This window comes from Heptranchias perlo, chromosome 10 (genome assembly GCF_035084215.1).
Source record: "Heptranchias perlo isolate sHepPer1 chromosome 10, sHepPer1.hap1, whole genome shotgun sequence".
NCBI classification, from domain to species: Eukaryota; Metazoa; Chordata; class Chondrichthyes; order Hexanchiformes; family Hexanchidae; genus Heptranchias; species Heptranchias perlo.
In genome coordinates, this window is record NC_090334.1 from 46,857,816 (window position 1) to 46,876,916 (window position 19,101).

At 39.7% G+C, this 19,101-nt stretch overlaps 1 protein-coding gene across 2 annotated transcripts in view; it reads right to left on the bottom strand.

Moving 5' to 3' along the window:
* The window catches only part of LOC137326492 (guanine nucleotide-binding protein G(I)/G(S)/G(O) subunit gamma-2), a 62,605-nt gene that overhangs the window by 9,646 nt on the left and 33,858 nt on the right, over positions 1 to 19,101 (bottom strand). Inside the window, exons 1-3 of one of the 2 annotated variants that reach the window (XM_067991632.1) lie at positions 14,689 to 14,708; positions 13,778 to 13,876; positions 1,698 to 1,791 (exon numbers count right to left, since the gene is read on the bottom strand). In XM_067991632.1, coding sequence (XP_067847733.1) covers positions 1,698 to 1,784 — 87 coding nt within the window. In that variant the 5' untranslated portion in view covers positions 1,785 to 1,791; positions 13,778 to 13,876; positions 14,689 to 14,708. Of the gene's footprint in view, positions 1 to 1,697; positions 1,792 to 13,777; positions 13,877 to 14,688; positions 14,709 to 19,101 lie in introns of those variants that run through there. The other variant, XM_067991631.1, reaches the window with a different exon arrangement.

Genomic DNA, 19,101 nt, shown 5'->3' on the forward strand with positions numbered 1-19,101 from the left:
CCACCCTTAGCCATATTTTTAAAGGCAGATTGTGATTCACTGAACTTAAGTCCTGCTGGCTATGTTTTTTTACATTTTACCTTACTTTTAGTGATGTTCCTCTATGCCATTTCAAGCGATTTCCCAACAGTGCCACATCTGTCTTGTGACCAACTATAGATCATTGATGTTGGGTCTTCTATAGTTGTTACTCACATTCATTTTGCCTTTTGTAATGAATCCAGCCCATGTTTTGTAATGCATCATTTCCATGTTTTGTGTTAGATCCTTTCTATGCTTTTGATAGACATAGTTCAGAGCTAAATATTGAACGTCAAGTACAATGGTCCTGAAAAATCATCGGGTGTGCGATCCCAGCAGTTATGCTGGGATTGTGACTACTGGTGACCTCTGCCACTGACCTCACGGAATATGTGGGGGTCAGTGGGAGGTCTCTTCATTTGCATGAGCTGGTGGGTGCCTATGCCATTACGAGCGCATTTTGGGTACCTTCTTGCTCTGGTAGGCTGCAAAATATGGCTTTAGTGACTTGGATGGGGAGGGAGAGCAAAGGGTGTCACCTCCCACCCACTGAAATTGCAGACTTTGCCTGCAGCAGCCTCCTCACCAAGCGGGTCACCTTAAAAAATGTTGTCTGACCTCCTTGTCAAGAATCCAGACCACAGCCCAGGCCTGCACCCCCAAAAATGTCACTCCTGATGCCAGTATACTTTCCTTTGGGAGTACTGGCCAACAATCCCCTAACTGGTCCACCACCACCCCTGCCCCCTCCACGCCAATAGCCTTGTTTCAGGCGAAAGGTAGTTCTGGGCTAAAGAAAACTCCTGGGCAGGGTCAGGACCTGATGTATCCGGGTTCCAGCCTAGTTTGTTGTCCTTCCAGCACACTCCTGCCAAATGGCATGGAATTTTGGCCAGTTGTTTTAAACATTGTGTTTTGTACAACTCTGATGAAAGCATAGGGCCTCCAATAATTGGATAAATGCAGTAAAATGATACTTTGAAATATTAATAGAAAAAAAGAACTGAGATGAACGCATTATAAGTAAACACAAGCTCCAGTTTCTCCTTTCTGGTGGTTGCAGTGTATAATGTGTTGTGCCATTGGTGGTAGTTCCTCTATTTCCCAGATTTGCAATTTTTCTCTTCAGGCACTGCCTGCATGAATATAATTGTGTAAGTGAAGTTGTGTGCTTTAGCCTGCCTCGGTGCCCATTTTATCATCTTAGTACTGCTCCTGCAGGTTTGGAATCACAAACATAATCCAAGAAGTTTTCAAATAAAAATGTATGTAAGTTAGTCACAGCACTCAATGATTTCTGGTTGCAGAAAAAACTTCCCCATTTCAGTGCCAGCTGAATTATAAATATCATACCCAACCAGTACATATTAAAATGGAGTACAGAGACTCACAAATATACTGTCTATACTAATAGTCCTTTTTTTAAATCTTGGCAAGTCAGATCTTGGACATTTTTATTTTTTAAATGAGAAGAAAAGGGATGAGAGCTTGACGTTTGTTACACCAAAAACTTGCATTTATATAGCACATTTAACATAGAAAAACATCCCAAGCTTCTTTCCAGTGGCATAAAGAAAAAAAATGGTTGCCGAACCAAAGAAAGATATATTAGATCCACTGAATTAACCTTGTTATTTTACCGAATGTATGGAGAGTGCAAACGATAGCTTTCTCACCTTTATTCTGTCAATGTTGGCTTCCATTTTCAGCTGTTCCACCATCTTTCTGGCTTGTGCTATGCTTGCTGTGTTGTTGCTAGCCATTTGATCTCTAGTAAGTGAAAACAGAAAATATGTGAAATACAATTTTATAATAAGACGATTGCTAAAGAAAACCTAGTTTCTTAAGTAACACACAACAGTTGGAAGTGGAGACTTTCAAACCGGGAAGGGCTTATAGATGAGGTACCCCAAGGGTCAAATTTTGGGCCTCTGTTATTTATAATATAAACAGTTTTTTTTTCAAATTAACCCCAAATCCCTGTTCCTTTCAACACATACACCCTATTTTTCTTCTTTGTTATCCTACTAATTAGGTTCCACGTGTTGAACGGCACAATCATTCAGTGTACTGATCGTTAAAGAATTCAGTGGTCATTGCAACAAAACTGTTGAGAGTATGGCTGCAGTAAAAATGGCATTGTATTGGGTTGCATTAACAGAGGGATGGCAAAGGTGTAAGGAAGTGACAGGTATAACCTTATCTGTCACTTCCTTAAGCTGAACCTTACCAGCTTCAGGGAACAACAAATTCCATATTTTACCTTTTTATATGAATTTGTAGCTAGGCCAAGTACTGTAACAATTTAAAATAATTTCTGTAATTGCTTGTTGAAAGGGATGTGGGGGTAGGGATTAAACAAATAGACATAGAAAACATAAACATAGAAAACATAGAAAATAGGAGCAAGAGTAGGCCATTTGGCCCTTCGGGACTGCTCCGCCATTCAAAATGATCATGGCTGATCGCCTAACTCAGTAACCTGTTCCTGCTTTTTCCCCATATCCTTTGATCCCTTTCGCATTAAGAAATAAATCTATCTCCTTCTTGAATACATCTAATGACTTGGCCTCCACTGCCTTCTGTGGTAGAGAATTCCACAGGTTCACCACACTCTGAGTGAAGAAATTTCTCCTCATGTCAGTTCTAAATGGCATACCCCGTATCCTGAGACTGTGATCCCTAGTTCTGGACTCCACAGCCATCGGGAACATCCTCCCTGCATCTAGTCTGTCTAGTCCTGTTAGAATTTTATATGTTTCGATGAGATCACCTCTCATTCTTCATATTTTCTGGTTTGAGACTCCAATAATCAACAGTCTTCTCTCTGATGACTTCAACTACTTAGGAGAAAATAGACAGGCATCAGTCTGGATTCCGAATCCAATTAAGTCAAATCTGGTTCAGTGCTGGATGAATTCCCTTTTGTGTCTGGACTGCCGTTGCAGGAGGTGATTCAACAGTCACAGTTTTGATTAATTGGGACAAATATCTTTTTAAAAAGAATGTTCTTTTATACCATCTGGGGTATTAAAGCAAAGAAGAGAGATAACCAAGCTGGTGTCCCGTGCTCTTCAGTTTCCTATTTCTCTGTGTCGCTTTATGAGTCACAGGTTACAGTGCTCCCATGAGATTTATTCTTCACATAAAGCTTTTCATCATAAACTCATGTTCAAAAGTTACTGTGGAAAACTACAAGACTTTGGAACTTTTACTGTTTTGGAACAGATGATGTAAAGTTAAATAATGTGTTATCTGCTGATTCATTCTTCCTTTTATATCATTTTACTTCTTAATAAGCGTGAATTAGTAAGTAGTGTTTAGTTTGAGCTACACGGTCTGTAAATGTAGTATTTTTCCACTAGTTTAGAGAGATCTAGAGAGAACAGCAGGTAGATAGTATTATTTCCGGTGTATACTGCAACTACAATGCTACCCTAGACACTTCACGCATAAGGCGATGCTATTTCACAAGTAAGATCAAGTTTCAGTTCATAGGAAGCACATGTTTGCCTAGGGAAGCTAACTTTGGTGGACAGCATGAATAAAGATTATTGGAAAGTACCTTGAATACTAACTGATATTGTCAGCTAATGAAACACTGTAAGACCCTATCGAGAGTACAGTATTGTGTGCCGTACTAATCACCGTACCATAGGAAGGATATTATAGGCTTTGAAAGGGCACAGTGTAAGTTAATGAATCACCAGGTGGCATGCAAAGGTTGAGGAAGTTGGGGTTGTTCTCATTGGAAAAGAGGAAATTGAGGTGACCTGATGGAAATTTTCAAAATTCCGAAAGCCATTGATGATGTTAATCCAGACCATTGATAAAGGGTAAAGAACAAAGGATGTAGTTATATTGTCACTTTTGAATTGCAGCTAAGCAGTTTTTCCTTCACAGTGCTGCAAATGTGACAGTGTAATTCTGGAGTCTGGTCTTGATCTGCAATAGTGTGCGAGCCCCTCAGAGATGCTGTTTCACACTGCTAGCTTGACATGGAGCACAACTCTAGCACAGTGGCAAGCAGTTTTGAAAAAAGCTCTGGGAACTTTTGGACATTCTGGGCCACTTATAAGCTTCAGCGTTGTTTAATGTTTTCAGAAAGCAGACACCTCTAGCTGTGTTCTTAAAACATATAAAATTTCCAGCCAGGTGCAAAGCTCTGCGATGCATTTTGGCTGTGAATGACATCCTTAGGGACACAGTTTTTAAAAAGTTAGGAATAAATGGGGAGCTATAGAAAACTGTTTCACAAAAAGGGTAATAATAATACCAGGGTAGGTCATTCAAGCAAATAGTTTATATTTTTATATTTTTTGAAAAATGGAAGAACATTTTTCACTGAAATTTACAACCTTCTAAGAAAATCAGGAAAAATCAGTTTTGAAATGTGCAATTCCTGATTTCCTCAATTGCAATAAAAAGTAACAGCCAATCATGAGGCACAATAACAACAATCCTTTAATACTTCCCAATCAGTTAATAAGTCATCTCACTGGTATAAATGTCAAAAAAATTATTTGTCCAGTTATGGAGTGTTCAATATTTGTGGAAAAGCCCAATTTAATGACTCATACTGGTAACCTCTGTAATAGAGATTAGGACTCAGATATTTGATAGGAGAGGACTGTTCCCAGAATATACTAAATAGCCAACAATTTTGTTGTCACTGAAAAAGTGAACCTCAACTACATGGAGGGCTTGTCCAGAGATCTGGAAGAACTGACTTGACTTAAAGAGAAGCACATAGGTAAGGCATGAGTATTACTAAATTACCAGTACTGCATATATATGGACATGAGCAAAAGTAGTGGTTGTTAAAGATATATGGAGAAAACATTTACTTGTACAGAAAAATATTAGCAGGGATGGAGCAAATATGATAGTACAAGTAATCCAAATTACATTAGACATTTCACTGTGGGAAAGCAAATGCACTGCAGGAAGGATTTTCCACTTGGGAAAATCACCCTGTCATAACTGGATTAACAAACTGCTTATTTTAACCAGAGGGCACAGTAGACTAGGTGATGGACCATATGGTAAGAAACAACTCACTATGCACGAATAGGCAATAGTTGATTTACTTGGCTCGATTGGAAAGGGGGTTGATCTGTCCTTGAATTTGATCAAATTCCTTTTATCGGGGCCTGAGCTGCTTGCCTGGTCTGGATCCCACCGGTGGACCCCACATGCACCCTTGTAGAACCTGAAGAATTCAAACTCACTTGGCGTACCGGTCTCTACTGAGATGCCGGATCCCAATCCAGCTCAAGGAGCAGGAACCCCTGGCTTAACGAGTCCTCTCCGACCATGGTCCTTGGCTGTCATTTGCCTTGAAAGAGGCAGATGGAGGTTCTGCCCCTTACAAGTCAACCAGAAAATTCTTGGAAACGGTGGAAATCTGGCACAGCTGGATCCGTGCCACTTTTCGAGGGAATCTGCGAATGACGTCCTGCTGGAGTTACAGCAGGATATCAAGGGATTCCCTCAAGCAATTCTGGGCCCACTGTCTTATCAGATTTCTTCACGGAGCAAGGAGATCCCAGTGGTCTACAAGTTGCATTGGAAGAGTAGAACTCATCTAAGCACCATGCGTTACCACCTCCACTTGAAGCAGGCACCACCACAGGTAAACATGCTATGAGAGAAGATCATAGTGACGTTGAGGAGGAATCATGGGATGAGGAGTAAGAACTGATGATGAAGGAGTAGCAGTCACCTGGTACAGGGCAGAGGTTCAGTATACTGAATGCCCATCCTAAATTGTATTAGAATACAGAGCTTAGTGGACCTAACAGAGGCTGTTGTAACATGAGGTCTATGTTGAACAGTATCTTATCTCCATTTTTGGATCAAATGACATTTCCAAGCTTTTAAAAAATATGCATATCCCTATTTAACAATAGCTATTGCACGTCATTATTTTGCTCTTTCTTAGATGAAGTAGTTGGAGGATAAAGGGAACTTCATAGATTTTGAAACAGGATGCCATTTCTAAACACCAGAGATTTCAAAGTGTGTGCATGTGGAAGAGACGATACTAAGTGTAGCAGAATGTTCATGCATAGGGAGGATAAGAGTTTTACAAAGTGGTCTTCCTCCGAATACCCTTTACTCACATTCACAGTCGAAAGGCAGTTTTCTTAAGCAGACCTGCATCTGTTATGATCTGAAACTTACAACGTTACAGGTCTCATACATAAAATAGTCAGCTACAGGACTAACAATTACTCTTTTATCACAGTGTTAGAAACTGAAGGCCCACATGAGCTTCCCACCATATACTGACCACTCGGAAAGGCAAAAATTACTACACTGTCAGATCATATTGTTCAAGCTAAAGCTAATAATCAAATTTATTATAAGAATTATAATTATATGGAAGTAGAAAAATACAGCCAGAAACTAAGGGCCGCATTTCCTTTTCCCACCTCAACGGGGTCAGTATAGGATTGTTCCTGTCATGACCCTGACCCAATTTCCTAGGTCAGTGGTTATTCCACATTTATAGTTGCCTCCCAGTGGGATTCCTGCCTGCGAGTCAGAGCCTGCCAGTGGCCCCAAACAAAGTTCAGGTAGTATATCAGTGGGACCAGTGCTGCAGCATCAGAAGTGGTGGGAGCCACATTAAATGGGCGGAAGAGCCTGGCAAGGGCAGGGGGGGAAATTCAGGATGAGGCAGTGAGGTGGCGGTAGGCCTTCCCGCCCAATTTTGCTCCCTGTCCCGTCCAATTTTGGATGGGATAGCAGAAGAAAATACAGCCCCGGGAGCACAAAAGGGGTAATTTTAGCTTTTGGCGATAGTGTAAAACATGCACTATCGGATCGGCCACTTGTTATACCCCCCGCCTGATTTTCCTTTCTATTGAAGTCAATCGGGAGAGGTGTATGATGGGCGGCCGATTTGATAGCGCCAATTTTACACTATTGCCAAAAGCTAAAATTACCCCCGTATACTTAGGAAACAATCAAGATGGATTCAGTCCACAAAATTTTAAGCCAGAGGTTTTATTCAGTTGTGCTAGGGGATAAATAATTACCTGGGTGGAGCACAAAATTGTGGGGTGGGGGGGGGTGGTGGGGTGCAGGATCACCTGCCCAGAACAGAGACTGCTTGATTTTTTTGTCCATTTAAATTATATATGGAAATATATAATTTAAATGGGGAGCTTTATTAAAGGGTGTGCCATCTTCTCCATCTGATTTTTCTTTATGTGCTCTGTTCTAATGATCCCACCCAAGTGTAGCAGTGGAAAATGTGGCCTTAAATATCTTCTTCAGAATCTATTTCCGATAGTTCCAATAAACTGCAAGAACTTTGGAGGACACAGACTTTTGTAGATTCCCTGATGCTATGTTTGTATGTGGATATGGTGATATTCTTGCTACTGCACTGAGTCCAGTTGTCAACTTTAGACAGATCTAAAACAGTTCTAAAAAGTACAGGAAAGACTGCATTTCCAGTTCACCAGGCCTCTGAAAAAGAACTATCAATCTACCAAAGCCACAATGGCAGGAGATGCTTGCATTCCATGTTAATGAGCACAAATCACACCTATCATCTGCTTTATCCAAGGTTTGATCATGTTTTAAACAATGCACAACCTGACTCCTCTTTAGTACAAAGCTCCCTTGATGACTTAAGCCATTGGAGATGGGGGTGACTTTACGTGTGCACGTAGCTGGCGGTGCAAATCAGAAATTTGAGCTGGGGCTGCCCATGATTCTCCATTGATAATGCAGACTTGTAAATTTACCCCAGTCTGCAACCTCACATTCTTTGAGATCAGTCAGCAATTAAAACCATTTGCCTGCCTCACTGGAATCTTCAAATAAAGTATTGTCCTTCAGTAATTTGATTAGCTTGAGATCAAAAGCTAATGGGGATTCTGTCCAGAAAACCCAACTGCATTGCTCTTGCTATAGATACAATTATATGGGGTAGAAATTGGTATACGTCACACCCATTTCTTGGGCGTTTAATGGGCGCAAAACATGCCAATTTAGCAGTGGGAGGGCCTGCACCCAATCTGCACAGGCGTTGGTCCCACTGCTAAACTCGTGGGGCTAATTTTTTAACCATCCTGCATGGATGCCTAAAACAGACATCAGCCCCTTTCAATATGTTATTTAGGGACCTAATGCCTTTTGAAGGACCCCCTTTCATAATTAGTCAGCGATGACTGCCCCGCTCAGGATTCCTCAGCGGCATTACATTGCCATCTGTCCTTGCCATGACCCTGTCCCAAATCCCAGGGAAGGGGTCATTTACATATTAGGGATGGGCCTCTAGGCCAGTATTACAGCTAGTGGAATGCCACCCCCCATATATCAGGCAGGATTTCAGAATGGCACCTTGCTGCACTGCCAACGCAATAGATGGGGTGGCAGGGGCAAATCTGACTCAAGATTGAAAGGCCTCTAATTTTGTTTATCACTGCTCACCCACTGGTGGCCCCAAATTTGAAAGGCAGCAATTTTTCTGCTATCAACTTCCATTTTGAATCTGGCTTTGTGTGGCCTATATGTAGCCTGCTTCAAGCAATGTTGGAAAGGTGGGAAGGGGTCTATATTTTGGCAGTAATTGTTATTGAATTGTTAGTCTCACTTCAAGAGGCCAAGGGAACACCTGGTGTGAAAAACATAAGCACCAACCTCCACAATATATTGTGGTATAAATTTTCCCACGCTCTGGGAAACAATGCTGTCAGATGAGGAAGCTCTTTGCAAGAAATTCGATTTCTGTGATTTTACTGCAAGTATGGATGGCACAGATGTGCAGGTGACTTATAAGTGTTTGGTTCTGTTGTACTATTCTGCAAAAACTCAGCTTTATTTTTCCCTCCATGTTAAAAAAAATGTATTTCTTCCTCTTTAGGTTCTCCCCAATGCTACTGGCAAGTTCTGGCAAGGAGTTCATCATAAATCCTCAAATGCCTTTGCTTTAGTTTGTTGGCCAGGGGCTGCAGAAGGTAACCTGAGACGTCAGCTGCTGATACACAGGCAGGGACGACTTTTGAATTAAAGTAACCTGAGTTCAGTCCTGGCCTTGGCTGGCTGGAACTGGTTTGAATTAACCAAGTTTTGTGAAAGACAAAAGAAATGTGATAAGACACAAGTCCTTATTTAGAAAAGGAGTAATGAGGTATTGCTACCTAAGTCCTTGGGACAGAGCCAATGAGGAGAAGACCCAGGCAAAAGCGAGCAGGCCTAAACCAAAGGGAGAGAGACAGCACAGCTTGAAGAGATAAGATTCAGAATAAGAATGAAGGATCTGAGGTGTGGAGGCAGAGCGAAGACTCCGGAGACCAACCATCGCAGAAGTGGAAGACCCTACGTTAGGGACGTAGAGACGACGTTGAGAGAGAGAGAGAACGGAATGCCTGGCCAGCGTCAGCTCTCCTTTTCGGGTATTATCCTTTATATTCTGTGACCACTCAGGGAGTGTCAGAGAAACTTAGTGGGTGTGCGTTTAGATCTTAGTTTGGGTATAAGACTGTATAACCTGGTGTAAACTGCATGCCTATATCTAACCAGACGTATAAGCTATATGTATATGATCTAACGGCGTGAATAAAGTGAATTGAGAGTTAAGAGAGAATTGACTCTTCTCCTCTTTGTACTAAGCCAGTAACCGTAACCGGTGACCTCAGGTCAACAAGTTGGTGTGGGGTCCTTCCAGTGCCAGTGATATCAAGAGAACCAAAAGTGGAGGGAATAGCTTTATTTAGGTATGTGCAATCACAAATTGTTCTTTATTCTTCTCAACATCCATTGTGCTGCTTTGTTTCTTTTTCCTGTGCTTTTTTCTTTTAGCTCCTCTGACTCATAGAGACAATTGTCCTGTTATTTTGATTGCACCATGTGCAGTTGTTTCCTCCCTTGCACCCTGATGAAATTCTGGCACATCGATATGTTGGAAATCCACATAAATTAATTTGTGCTTATTTACCAACATAAAATGGTGCTTTGCACAATCCTCTCCAACAGGATAATCATTCTGGCGAGGATTGTTGTACTAAAACATTTTGATAAGTAAGAGAACTGCATTCATCATAGTTGGGGGGCAGAGGATAAAATTACCCACCATCTAATCCATTGATCTAGAAGTGCAAACAAAAAAGAAAAATATTTTATTCCCCAGCTCCCACACCTCAATGGGCAAAAAAAAATTGGCCCCAAAATGCAAAAACAAAGCATTCACTGCATTTAATTACTGTACCATTTATATATACTATGAAACGATCAGAATAGCTGCCTCAACAATTAAATCTTTGATCAAGGCCACCTACAGATTAAAAAGTCCAGCTTGTTATATTGCAGTGGTGCTCAGGGACAGGTAAGAACAGATGTGAGCCAAATACTGTGAATTTTTTAATTAGTGTAGAGATTAAACACTGATCGAACTGCCTAAATGAAAACTCACACCCATCACTGAGAAACTGCTGCACAGTCAAACTAATGTGCACATTTGCACAGAACAGGATGCTGAGGTTTTCCTGTTTATCTTACAGGTGCTGAATATTAAAACGATAATTTCTTAGTGAAACATTCAAGACTTTCAGCAAATAGAGTAAAAGAAATTCGTACTCCTTTCACAATCTTCATTTACAGGCAAAACAGTAACTTGTAGGCTAATAAAGAATTTCATATAATTAAAAGAACTTATTATATAGAATCATGAAATTTTACAGCTCAGAAGGAGGCCATTCAGCCCATGCGTCTGTTCTGGCTCTCTGAAAATGCTATCTATTTAGTCCCATTTCCCTGCTTCTTCTTTTAATTTTTCTTTTACAAATATTTATTTTCTTCCCTTTTAAAAGCTATTATAGATTCTGCCTCCACCACTGCTTCTGTTAGAGCACCCCAAATCCTAACAGCACGCTGCTCAAGAATGTTTCTTCTAATCTCTTCCATCGTTTTGGGTGATGATGTTAAATTTAGGCCCTGCAGGTACTGCCGCACTGATCAGTGGAAAGTTCTTTTCCTATTTATGCGATAGTCCCTCATAACTTTGAACACCTCTATCGGATGTTCTCTTAACCATTCCTGTTCTGGTGCAAAGATCCTCCCATAACTAAAGCTACTCATCCTTGGTATATAACTTTTAGTGGACCTCCCATTTTATTGCTGACCATAAGTTGTAGGAAGCATTGTTTTATAAGGATAGCAGCAGTATTGCATATAACGCACAATGTATTATTCTGTTGCTAAGTGAGAACTTTGCGGAACCTGCCATGTTGTTTTAAGAGTCTAATCACATCTTGAGGAAAACTAGAGAGTAATTGCTATATTTTGGACTTGGGAGTGGAGAGGGATAGAGAAGGCATTGGGAGGCTGGGAAGGAGTGGGACCACAAAGGGAAGAACTCGAGTACTAGGGAAGGACTCTTAGCAGACAGCAATTAAATATAAGGCTGTCAAGGAGGAAGTAGGACTCATGGAGAAAATGTGTTTCCAGGGATTTAGGCCTTAGAGAGATATCACTTTATAGGGATTTAAATACCGTACAGGGAAATCTTTGAAAATAAACAGTTTATTTAGAACCATTTCTCATAGGTTTCTTATGTTAGAAATGTTAGTTTACTAAATGTCACTTTTATTTGTAAATACATATTTTTATTCCTGCTTGCTACTTTTCAGTTATGGGAACATAGGAAGGAACATAGGAACATAGGAACAGGCGTAGGCCATTCAGCCCCTCAAGCCTGTTCCACCATTCAATTAGATTATGGCTGATCTGTATCTCCATCTACCCACCTTGGTTCCGTAACCCTTAATATCCTTGCCTAACAAAAATCTATCAATCTCAGTTTTGAAATTTTCAATTGACCTCGCCTCAACAGCTTGGGGGAGAGAAGGAGTGCTTTCTGACATCTGAATGGCCATAATTTTAAGCTTATTCCCCCTTGTTCTGGACTACCCCACCAGTGGAAATTGTTTCTTTCTAGCTACCCTATCAAATCCTTTAATCATCTTAAACACTTCAATTAGATCGCCCCTTAATCTTCTATATTCAAGAGAATACAAGCCTAGTCGATGCAACTTGTCCTCATAATTTAACCCTTTTAGCCCCGGTATCACCCTGGGTGGGTGGATTTTCCTATGCATTACAGCACATATGCGTCTATTCTGGGGTATAAAACAGAAGAAAAAGGGGCAGAGACCCCCTCGTGTCATGTCTCCTCCAGTTGAGCTTTACGCATAAACACCATAGCTCAACCCATAGGTTTCTATTCAACGCAAGGATTTCCAAAGGTCTGAGTCCGGATGTCATTCATAGCACCTTTGTGCTCCTGCAGACAGGACAGATCCATATATGAACTGCTGCTGGCACCTGAGAAGTCATCCGGGGGAGGGGAGGACTGGTATGGATCTTTCATACCTGTACTTCCAATGCTGCAGGCTGAACTCTCTGGCTGACACTTAAAAATGTTTCTATTGTCATACCTAACTTTTGCATGTTGTGGCACCAATTCAACTTGGAACTACCTGCATGCTACTTTGTAAAGTATTTATATGAGGCGGGGTGTAGGCAAAGTACTGGTATAGCACTCTCTGCTCTTCTAAATGTTTTTTGTCTGGCTTTCAAGGAGAAGACAGACCACAACCACTTACTGTCCCAGAGGACCTCAGGCTGTCAGAGGCAAGTCCAGCTGAATCTGAGTACAAGACAGAAAAAGCACTTTAAAGGCTTTTCTGTAACTCCAGCAATCTCTCTAGAAAATGTCTTCAAGCTGCAAGCTACAAAGTAAAGCACTTCCAACAGTATCAGCTGATGCTAGCAATAGTATGGAGCTGTTATCTATGGAAATACTCATGATGGTAAATAGAAATATACCTATTTAACTGAAAAGTTTTGGTCTCTTTGGTTTGGCCTCTTTGACAGTTATGTAAGTCTCCTATATTCTCTTCTAACGTGTAAAGCAAAAGGATTTCCTGCTGACTTGTGTAATATTGAAAGCTCTGTGTCAGACTACTTCCCAGTACTGTTCTGCTTGTTTTATACTCAAATTCATTACTCTGAGTCAAAGCACTTTATAATCTCCTGAGCTCAGTTACATGTAAATAATTGCATCACAAGCAATAATTCTACCACTAAAGTACAAATATATTTAAAGATATTAAAATTTATACTGTGAAATCCAATACTTTCAGCAATAAATGGGAATCAAATGCACTTCAGAATAAATTTGAAATGAGACTCAAGTGGAGCACAGTTGAGTGAATTCTATTTGAAGTATAAATTTAGTCGGGTAAATCCAAATCGGTAGTGCAGATCTGTAACATACTTGAATGAATCTGAAGTGGATTGAGGATTCACAACATTGCTTCACTTATTACTGAATCTTCTTTCACCAACACTGTGTGATGGAGCTATGTTTTTTAAAAATCTGTAGTTCACAGACTCACACACCTGATACTGCGTTTCCCATAATTTGGCAGTGTATATCATCCAAAATCCAAACTGTAAAATTCAGGAAAAACCAAATTGATCCAATTTGAATGATTTTAGCTTCTGAAACTACATATCAGCTCATTTCTGGTTAATACTTAATCCTGTTATGGAGGTCTTGTGCAGATTACGCAGAGCAGAAAGTTAAATAAATCATACTGTTACATCACAATCAGTTCTACAGGCAAGTCTCATTTAAACTCCTCTGTTTACTAACCCTGCTAAAACAAAGCTTATTCCTTCTACAGTACTAAATATCTACAACATTTGCCATATTCAGAAGCAGAATTTGTACCTAAATGCGCAGTGTTGCTGTAATGTCCTCTCTGAGGGCTTCGGTTCCTTTCTGATCCCCTTTTAGTTTCCTCTTCTTCCAACAGCTAGTTCAATAAATCTAAAGCAAATAAACAGAGGTCAATTGTTGCATGGAATTTAAGCAGTAAGAAAATAATGCTCAGTTGCAAACAGGAAACAAAAGAAGTACAGGACTAAATTTGGCAATAATTTTAAAACTCCGTTAGTCTCTGTTTCAAATATACCCACATTCTGTTTAAGTTCCACCCCCGCATTCCCCCACCCCCACTGCACCCGCCATTCATCAAGTATCATTCTTTAACTGTCTATGCAGAAATGGCCAGAGTAACTTTTATTCCCCATCTCAAATGAAAGGCTACTGGTTTTTTCAATCACTAGATATTTCTAAATTTAAATAAAAATTATACTGTATCTAGTATCTCAGTAAAACACCTGATCCCATTTCCCTTCAGATCAGATTAGATGATGAACCTATCACATCCATACAATGCCTAGGAATGGCATAAGGCAGACCACCAGCTGCAAAATGGCAGCTCTGACAGGGGAGAAGAAGTACCATTCTGCTTAAAATTGATTTTATCATTTGTTTGCAAACACGTCAAGTAATTATATAAAATCGGGATAAAGTGCACTATTTTATCACTTTTGTGAGACGAATTCACCACAAAAATTATACATGCCTCTTCAACCAAGAGACAGTCTTTGGTAAACACTTTTTCACCAAACCAGCACTCTTCAAATGGCAGACTGCTAATATGCAACATCATCGCTTTTACATGTGGCTGGTACATAAACATTGGCATGGTAATGTCATTTTGTCAACACTGATGACATTATTTGTACTTGTTAGTTTTTAACAAAGCTGATATAACAAATTTAAAGTTTGCATACCGATGATGCAGCATATAATGAATTGCTCACGGCAGCCAATAAGACAACTTGACAGCAGAGTTTCCAGAGTGAGCATATCCAGGAAGTAAGCCTGCTCCAAAATTCCCAAATATGGCAACACTAGCCTTTTGTGCAGAGATTAGAGTTTCAAATGTTGCTGAGCTGTGGGTGTGCTCGTTGTACATGTGATAGGAAGACTCAACCTTCTTTTTCTACATGTTATTTGAGACCCAAGTTACAGTAAACTGAGTGCTTAAGCTGGGCCTTTCACCTCTGTCAAGAGGGCATTTTAATAAGGCATGTCACTTGCTGTAACTGCAGACAAACTTTAGAGTATTTATTTTAAAAAAGCATTATTTACAACTAACTCAAAATGAATCAAACATTTTGGCAAGTTAGGTGGTGTGATTTGAAGCATTCCAGTAAATATTTACTCAGATGTTCCAAAATGACACCCATGGGCATCTGGTTGGAACACTAAAGCCAGTAATATAAGTCGTTTGTAGCCTTGCCCATATCACAGGGCAGCACATAGTTTGCTTTTATATGTAAACAGATAAAAACCACAGATAAACCATCAGAGCTGCAGGACTTGCTGAATTCAATGGGCCCCTTAGCAACATTTAATTAGAGAAATGAGATGAATACACAATGAAAATCATTCCAATATGTCAATAGGTTTGTATGTTGCAATTGAGTAGATTGACAGGCTAGAGGTGCTTCGTATCTGGGGGATCAGGGACTCAGGGAATCTACCCAGCAGTTCCTATATAACTCAAGTCACCTAAACGCACATCATCCAAAGTTACTCCTATACAATTGAATCCATGTTGTTACACAGATTTTCTTGGGCGGATAAAAGCGACACTCATTCTTTGTTGCTCAATGTATAAAATCCATATGAATTCAAGCAAGTCAGAGTTACTAAGTACTATAAAACTGGTTAATTTACATTCTGGATCATAGCTACAGTACAGCCCACCCTTCATACGAAAAATTTGTGTGGGTTATTTTGGATCAGAGGCAGCATGTCAGGCATCTGAGGCAAATGTTAGATGTAGTGGGAAGGAGCATTCCAAAGATTTCTAAAGAAATGACCTAGCAAAGTCTGCAAAATTGGCTGATTGTTCACCACAGCAATTTGTAAGAAACAGACCAGATTTTGCCCAGCAGACATAGGGGTGGGCGCTGTAAAACAGCAGGTCACAAGAAGCACAAAATCTGAACAATGTAGAAAAGATTTGCTCATCTGACTGACATGCTTCTACCAAAGGGTGTTGTTCACACGATATATAAAGCACAGAAACATGAGCCTACAAATGGTAAGTCCCGGTTTCCCTGCAAACCTTCTGAAAGCATCTGAAGGAGAGCCTGCATGCTGCTTTTCAGAGCTGCTTTGGGAATATAATCACAAACAATCGATGAGTCAACAGCAGTTATAAAGCACGTTTGTTCAGATTAGCCATTTTTCTGCTGAATCTAAAAACCAGTGCACAGTTTCCATAACATACAATCAATTTCCTGTACACGCTGAATGCTCAAAAGGGCATTATCATCATTGAACAATGTTTGGCAAACCTTTCTCTTTCTGTTGGCCAACATGTAAGGATGTCATTGACAGTACAATGATATAATTCATCTCAAAAAACATCAGTGTTCAAATATATCATCACAATGCTTGTGCATGACAATGGCAGTGAAAATGACAGCAGGCATATCTGTCTATTCCTCTCCCCAAAACAGCAATAATTATTCTTTAATATTAAAAATAGGGAAGTACAGAATATATCACAATTTCAATATTCTCTGAACAAAACTCAAGTGAACAAATGTTCTTGGTTCTGTACCATGCTGTTAATTATTTTCCAGTCAGTAACAACCATTCTGCGCCTGGATTTCCTAGGTAACGTAGTAATACTGGCGGATCGCACCAATAAAACTAATATTCGAACAATTATGAATGCCTAGTAGTGGAAAGGATGGTAAGAAGAGGACACAGATTTAAGATAATTGGCAAAAGAATCAGAGGGGAGATGAGGAGAATTTGTTTTTATGCAGCGAGTTGTTATGATCTGGAATTCAATAGTGCCTTTTAAAAGGAAATCGAATATATATATGACAAGGAAAAACATTGCAGGCCCATGGAGAAAGAGCGGGGGATTGGGACTAATTGGATAACTCTTTCAAAGGCCCGGCACAGGCACGATGGGCTGAATGGCTTCTTTCTGTGCTGTAACAGTCTATGATTATGATTCTAATATTCAAAACCAGAATCCAGGGAGCACATAGCATATACAGCATTTCTTTGTTCGCAATTGCCTGGAATTTCTGCGGACGTTCTCCCGATCTCCTGCCATAACCTTGGCAGAAACCCTGGAGAAATGGCACAAACGGCCATTTCTGCAGAATTTCTACCCTAATATGTTTAATAAAAAAAACGTTACTTTTCCATTTTTGTAAATAGATTTTTGCTATAGCCCTAAATGTGCTAATAATTTACAGATGCGATAGAAAAAATCCATTTGAAAAGTTCCAAAGAATATACAACTTCAGAGTGTTAGTACAAATATAAAGACCCATCAGAGATTTTTTTAGTAGTACAGTGCAAAATGTGTTAATGAGTAATGATTTTGCCAAGTAATTTCATTCACTTCACCGTTTTATTCTGGATTGCAACTACAGTACTGTTAAGGATAACAAAACGTATTTATGTCATTTGCTTCATTACAATATACACCTTACAGTGCAGCATGACAACTTTTTTTTAAAAAAGGAATATGGTTTTATGGTGAGTTGAGGGATAGGTGGTTTTATGATGAGTTGAGGGATAGGTGGTTTTATGATGAGTTGAGGGATAGGTGGTTTTATGGTGAGTTGAGAGATATGTAGCTTTTTGGTGAGTTGAGAGATACATGGTTTTATGGGGAGTTGAGGGATATGTGGGTTCATGGTGGTTTGAGAGATACGTGGTTTAATGGTGAGCTGATGGATACGTGGTTTAATGGTGAATTAAGGCATACGTGATTTTATGGTGAGTCGAGGGATATGTGATTTTATGGTGAGTTGGGGGATAAGTGGTTTTATGGTGAATTGAGGCATACATGATGTTATGGGGAGTTGAGGGAAATGTGGTTTTATGGTGAGTTGAGGGATATGTGGTTTTATGGAGAGCTGAGGGATATGTGGTTTTATGGTGAGTTGAGGGATATGTGGTTTTATGGTGAGGTGAGGGATACTTGTTTTTTTGGTGAGTTGAAGGATACATGGTTTTATGGTGAGTTGAGGGATATGTGGTTTTATGGTGAGTTGAGGGATATGTGGTTTTATGGTGAGTTGAGGGATATGTGGTTTTATGGTGAGTTGAGGGATATGTGGTTTTATGGTGAGTTGAGGGATATGTGGTTTTATGGTGAGTTGAGGGATATGTGGTTTTATGGTGAGTTGAGGGATATGTGGTTTTATGGTGAGTTGAGAGATATGTGGTTTTATGGTGAGTTGAGGGATATGTGGTTTTATGGTGAGTTGAGGGATATGTGGTTTTATGCTGAGGTGAGGGATATGTGGTTTTATGCTGAGGTGAGGGATACATGGTTTTATGGTTTGTTGAGGGATACGTATTATTTTGGTGAATTGGGAGATTCATGGTCTTATGGTGAGTTGAGGAATTAATGGTTCTATGGTGAGCTGAGGGATACTTCGTTTTTTGGTGAGTTGAAGGATACATGGTTTTATGGTGAGTTGAGGGATATTTTTTTTTTGGTGAGTTGGTGAGTTGAAAGATACATGGTTTTATGGTATTGAGGGATGCATGGGTTTAATGTTGTATTGAGAGCTACATGGTTTTATGGTGAGTTGAGCGATATGTCGTTATTTGGTGAGTTGAGAGATACGTGCTTTTATGGTGAGTTGAGGGATACGTAGTTATTTGGTGAGTTGCAGGATATGTGGTGTTATGGTGAGTTCAGGGAGAAGTGGTTTTATGGTGAGTTGAGTCATAGATGCTTTTATTGTGAGTTAAGGGATATATGCTTTAATGGTGAGTTGAGGGATTCATGGTTTTATGGAGCAATGTCCAAATGTTTAAAGTTTGGAGTACAATTCAAAATGGCAGTGTGCCTTATCCATTCTAATGTTTGTTTTATTGGATTTCTCTTTCAGTAATACAATACAGCAAAAACAATTGTATCATTGTGTACCAAGTAAAATTATGAAGTCATTTCTTAAGTTTCCAAATATTAATCTGTAAATCTCAAAACTCAAAAATAGAATTCTTTAGATGTCATAAAAATAACAGTGAAGTAAATTCCATTTTTGAAGTGTTTAAGGGTATGTGGCTGTAATATTTCTAAACCAGCGTATTACTTTGTGAGCCCAAAACTATATTAAAAAGTGTCTGATTGCTGGAAAGCACTG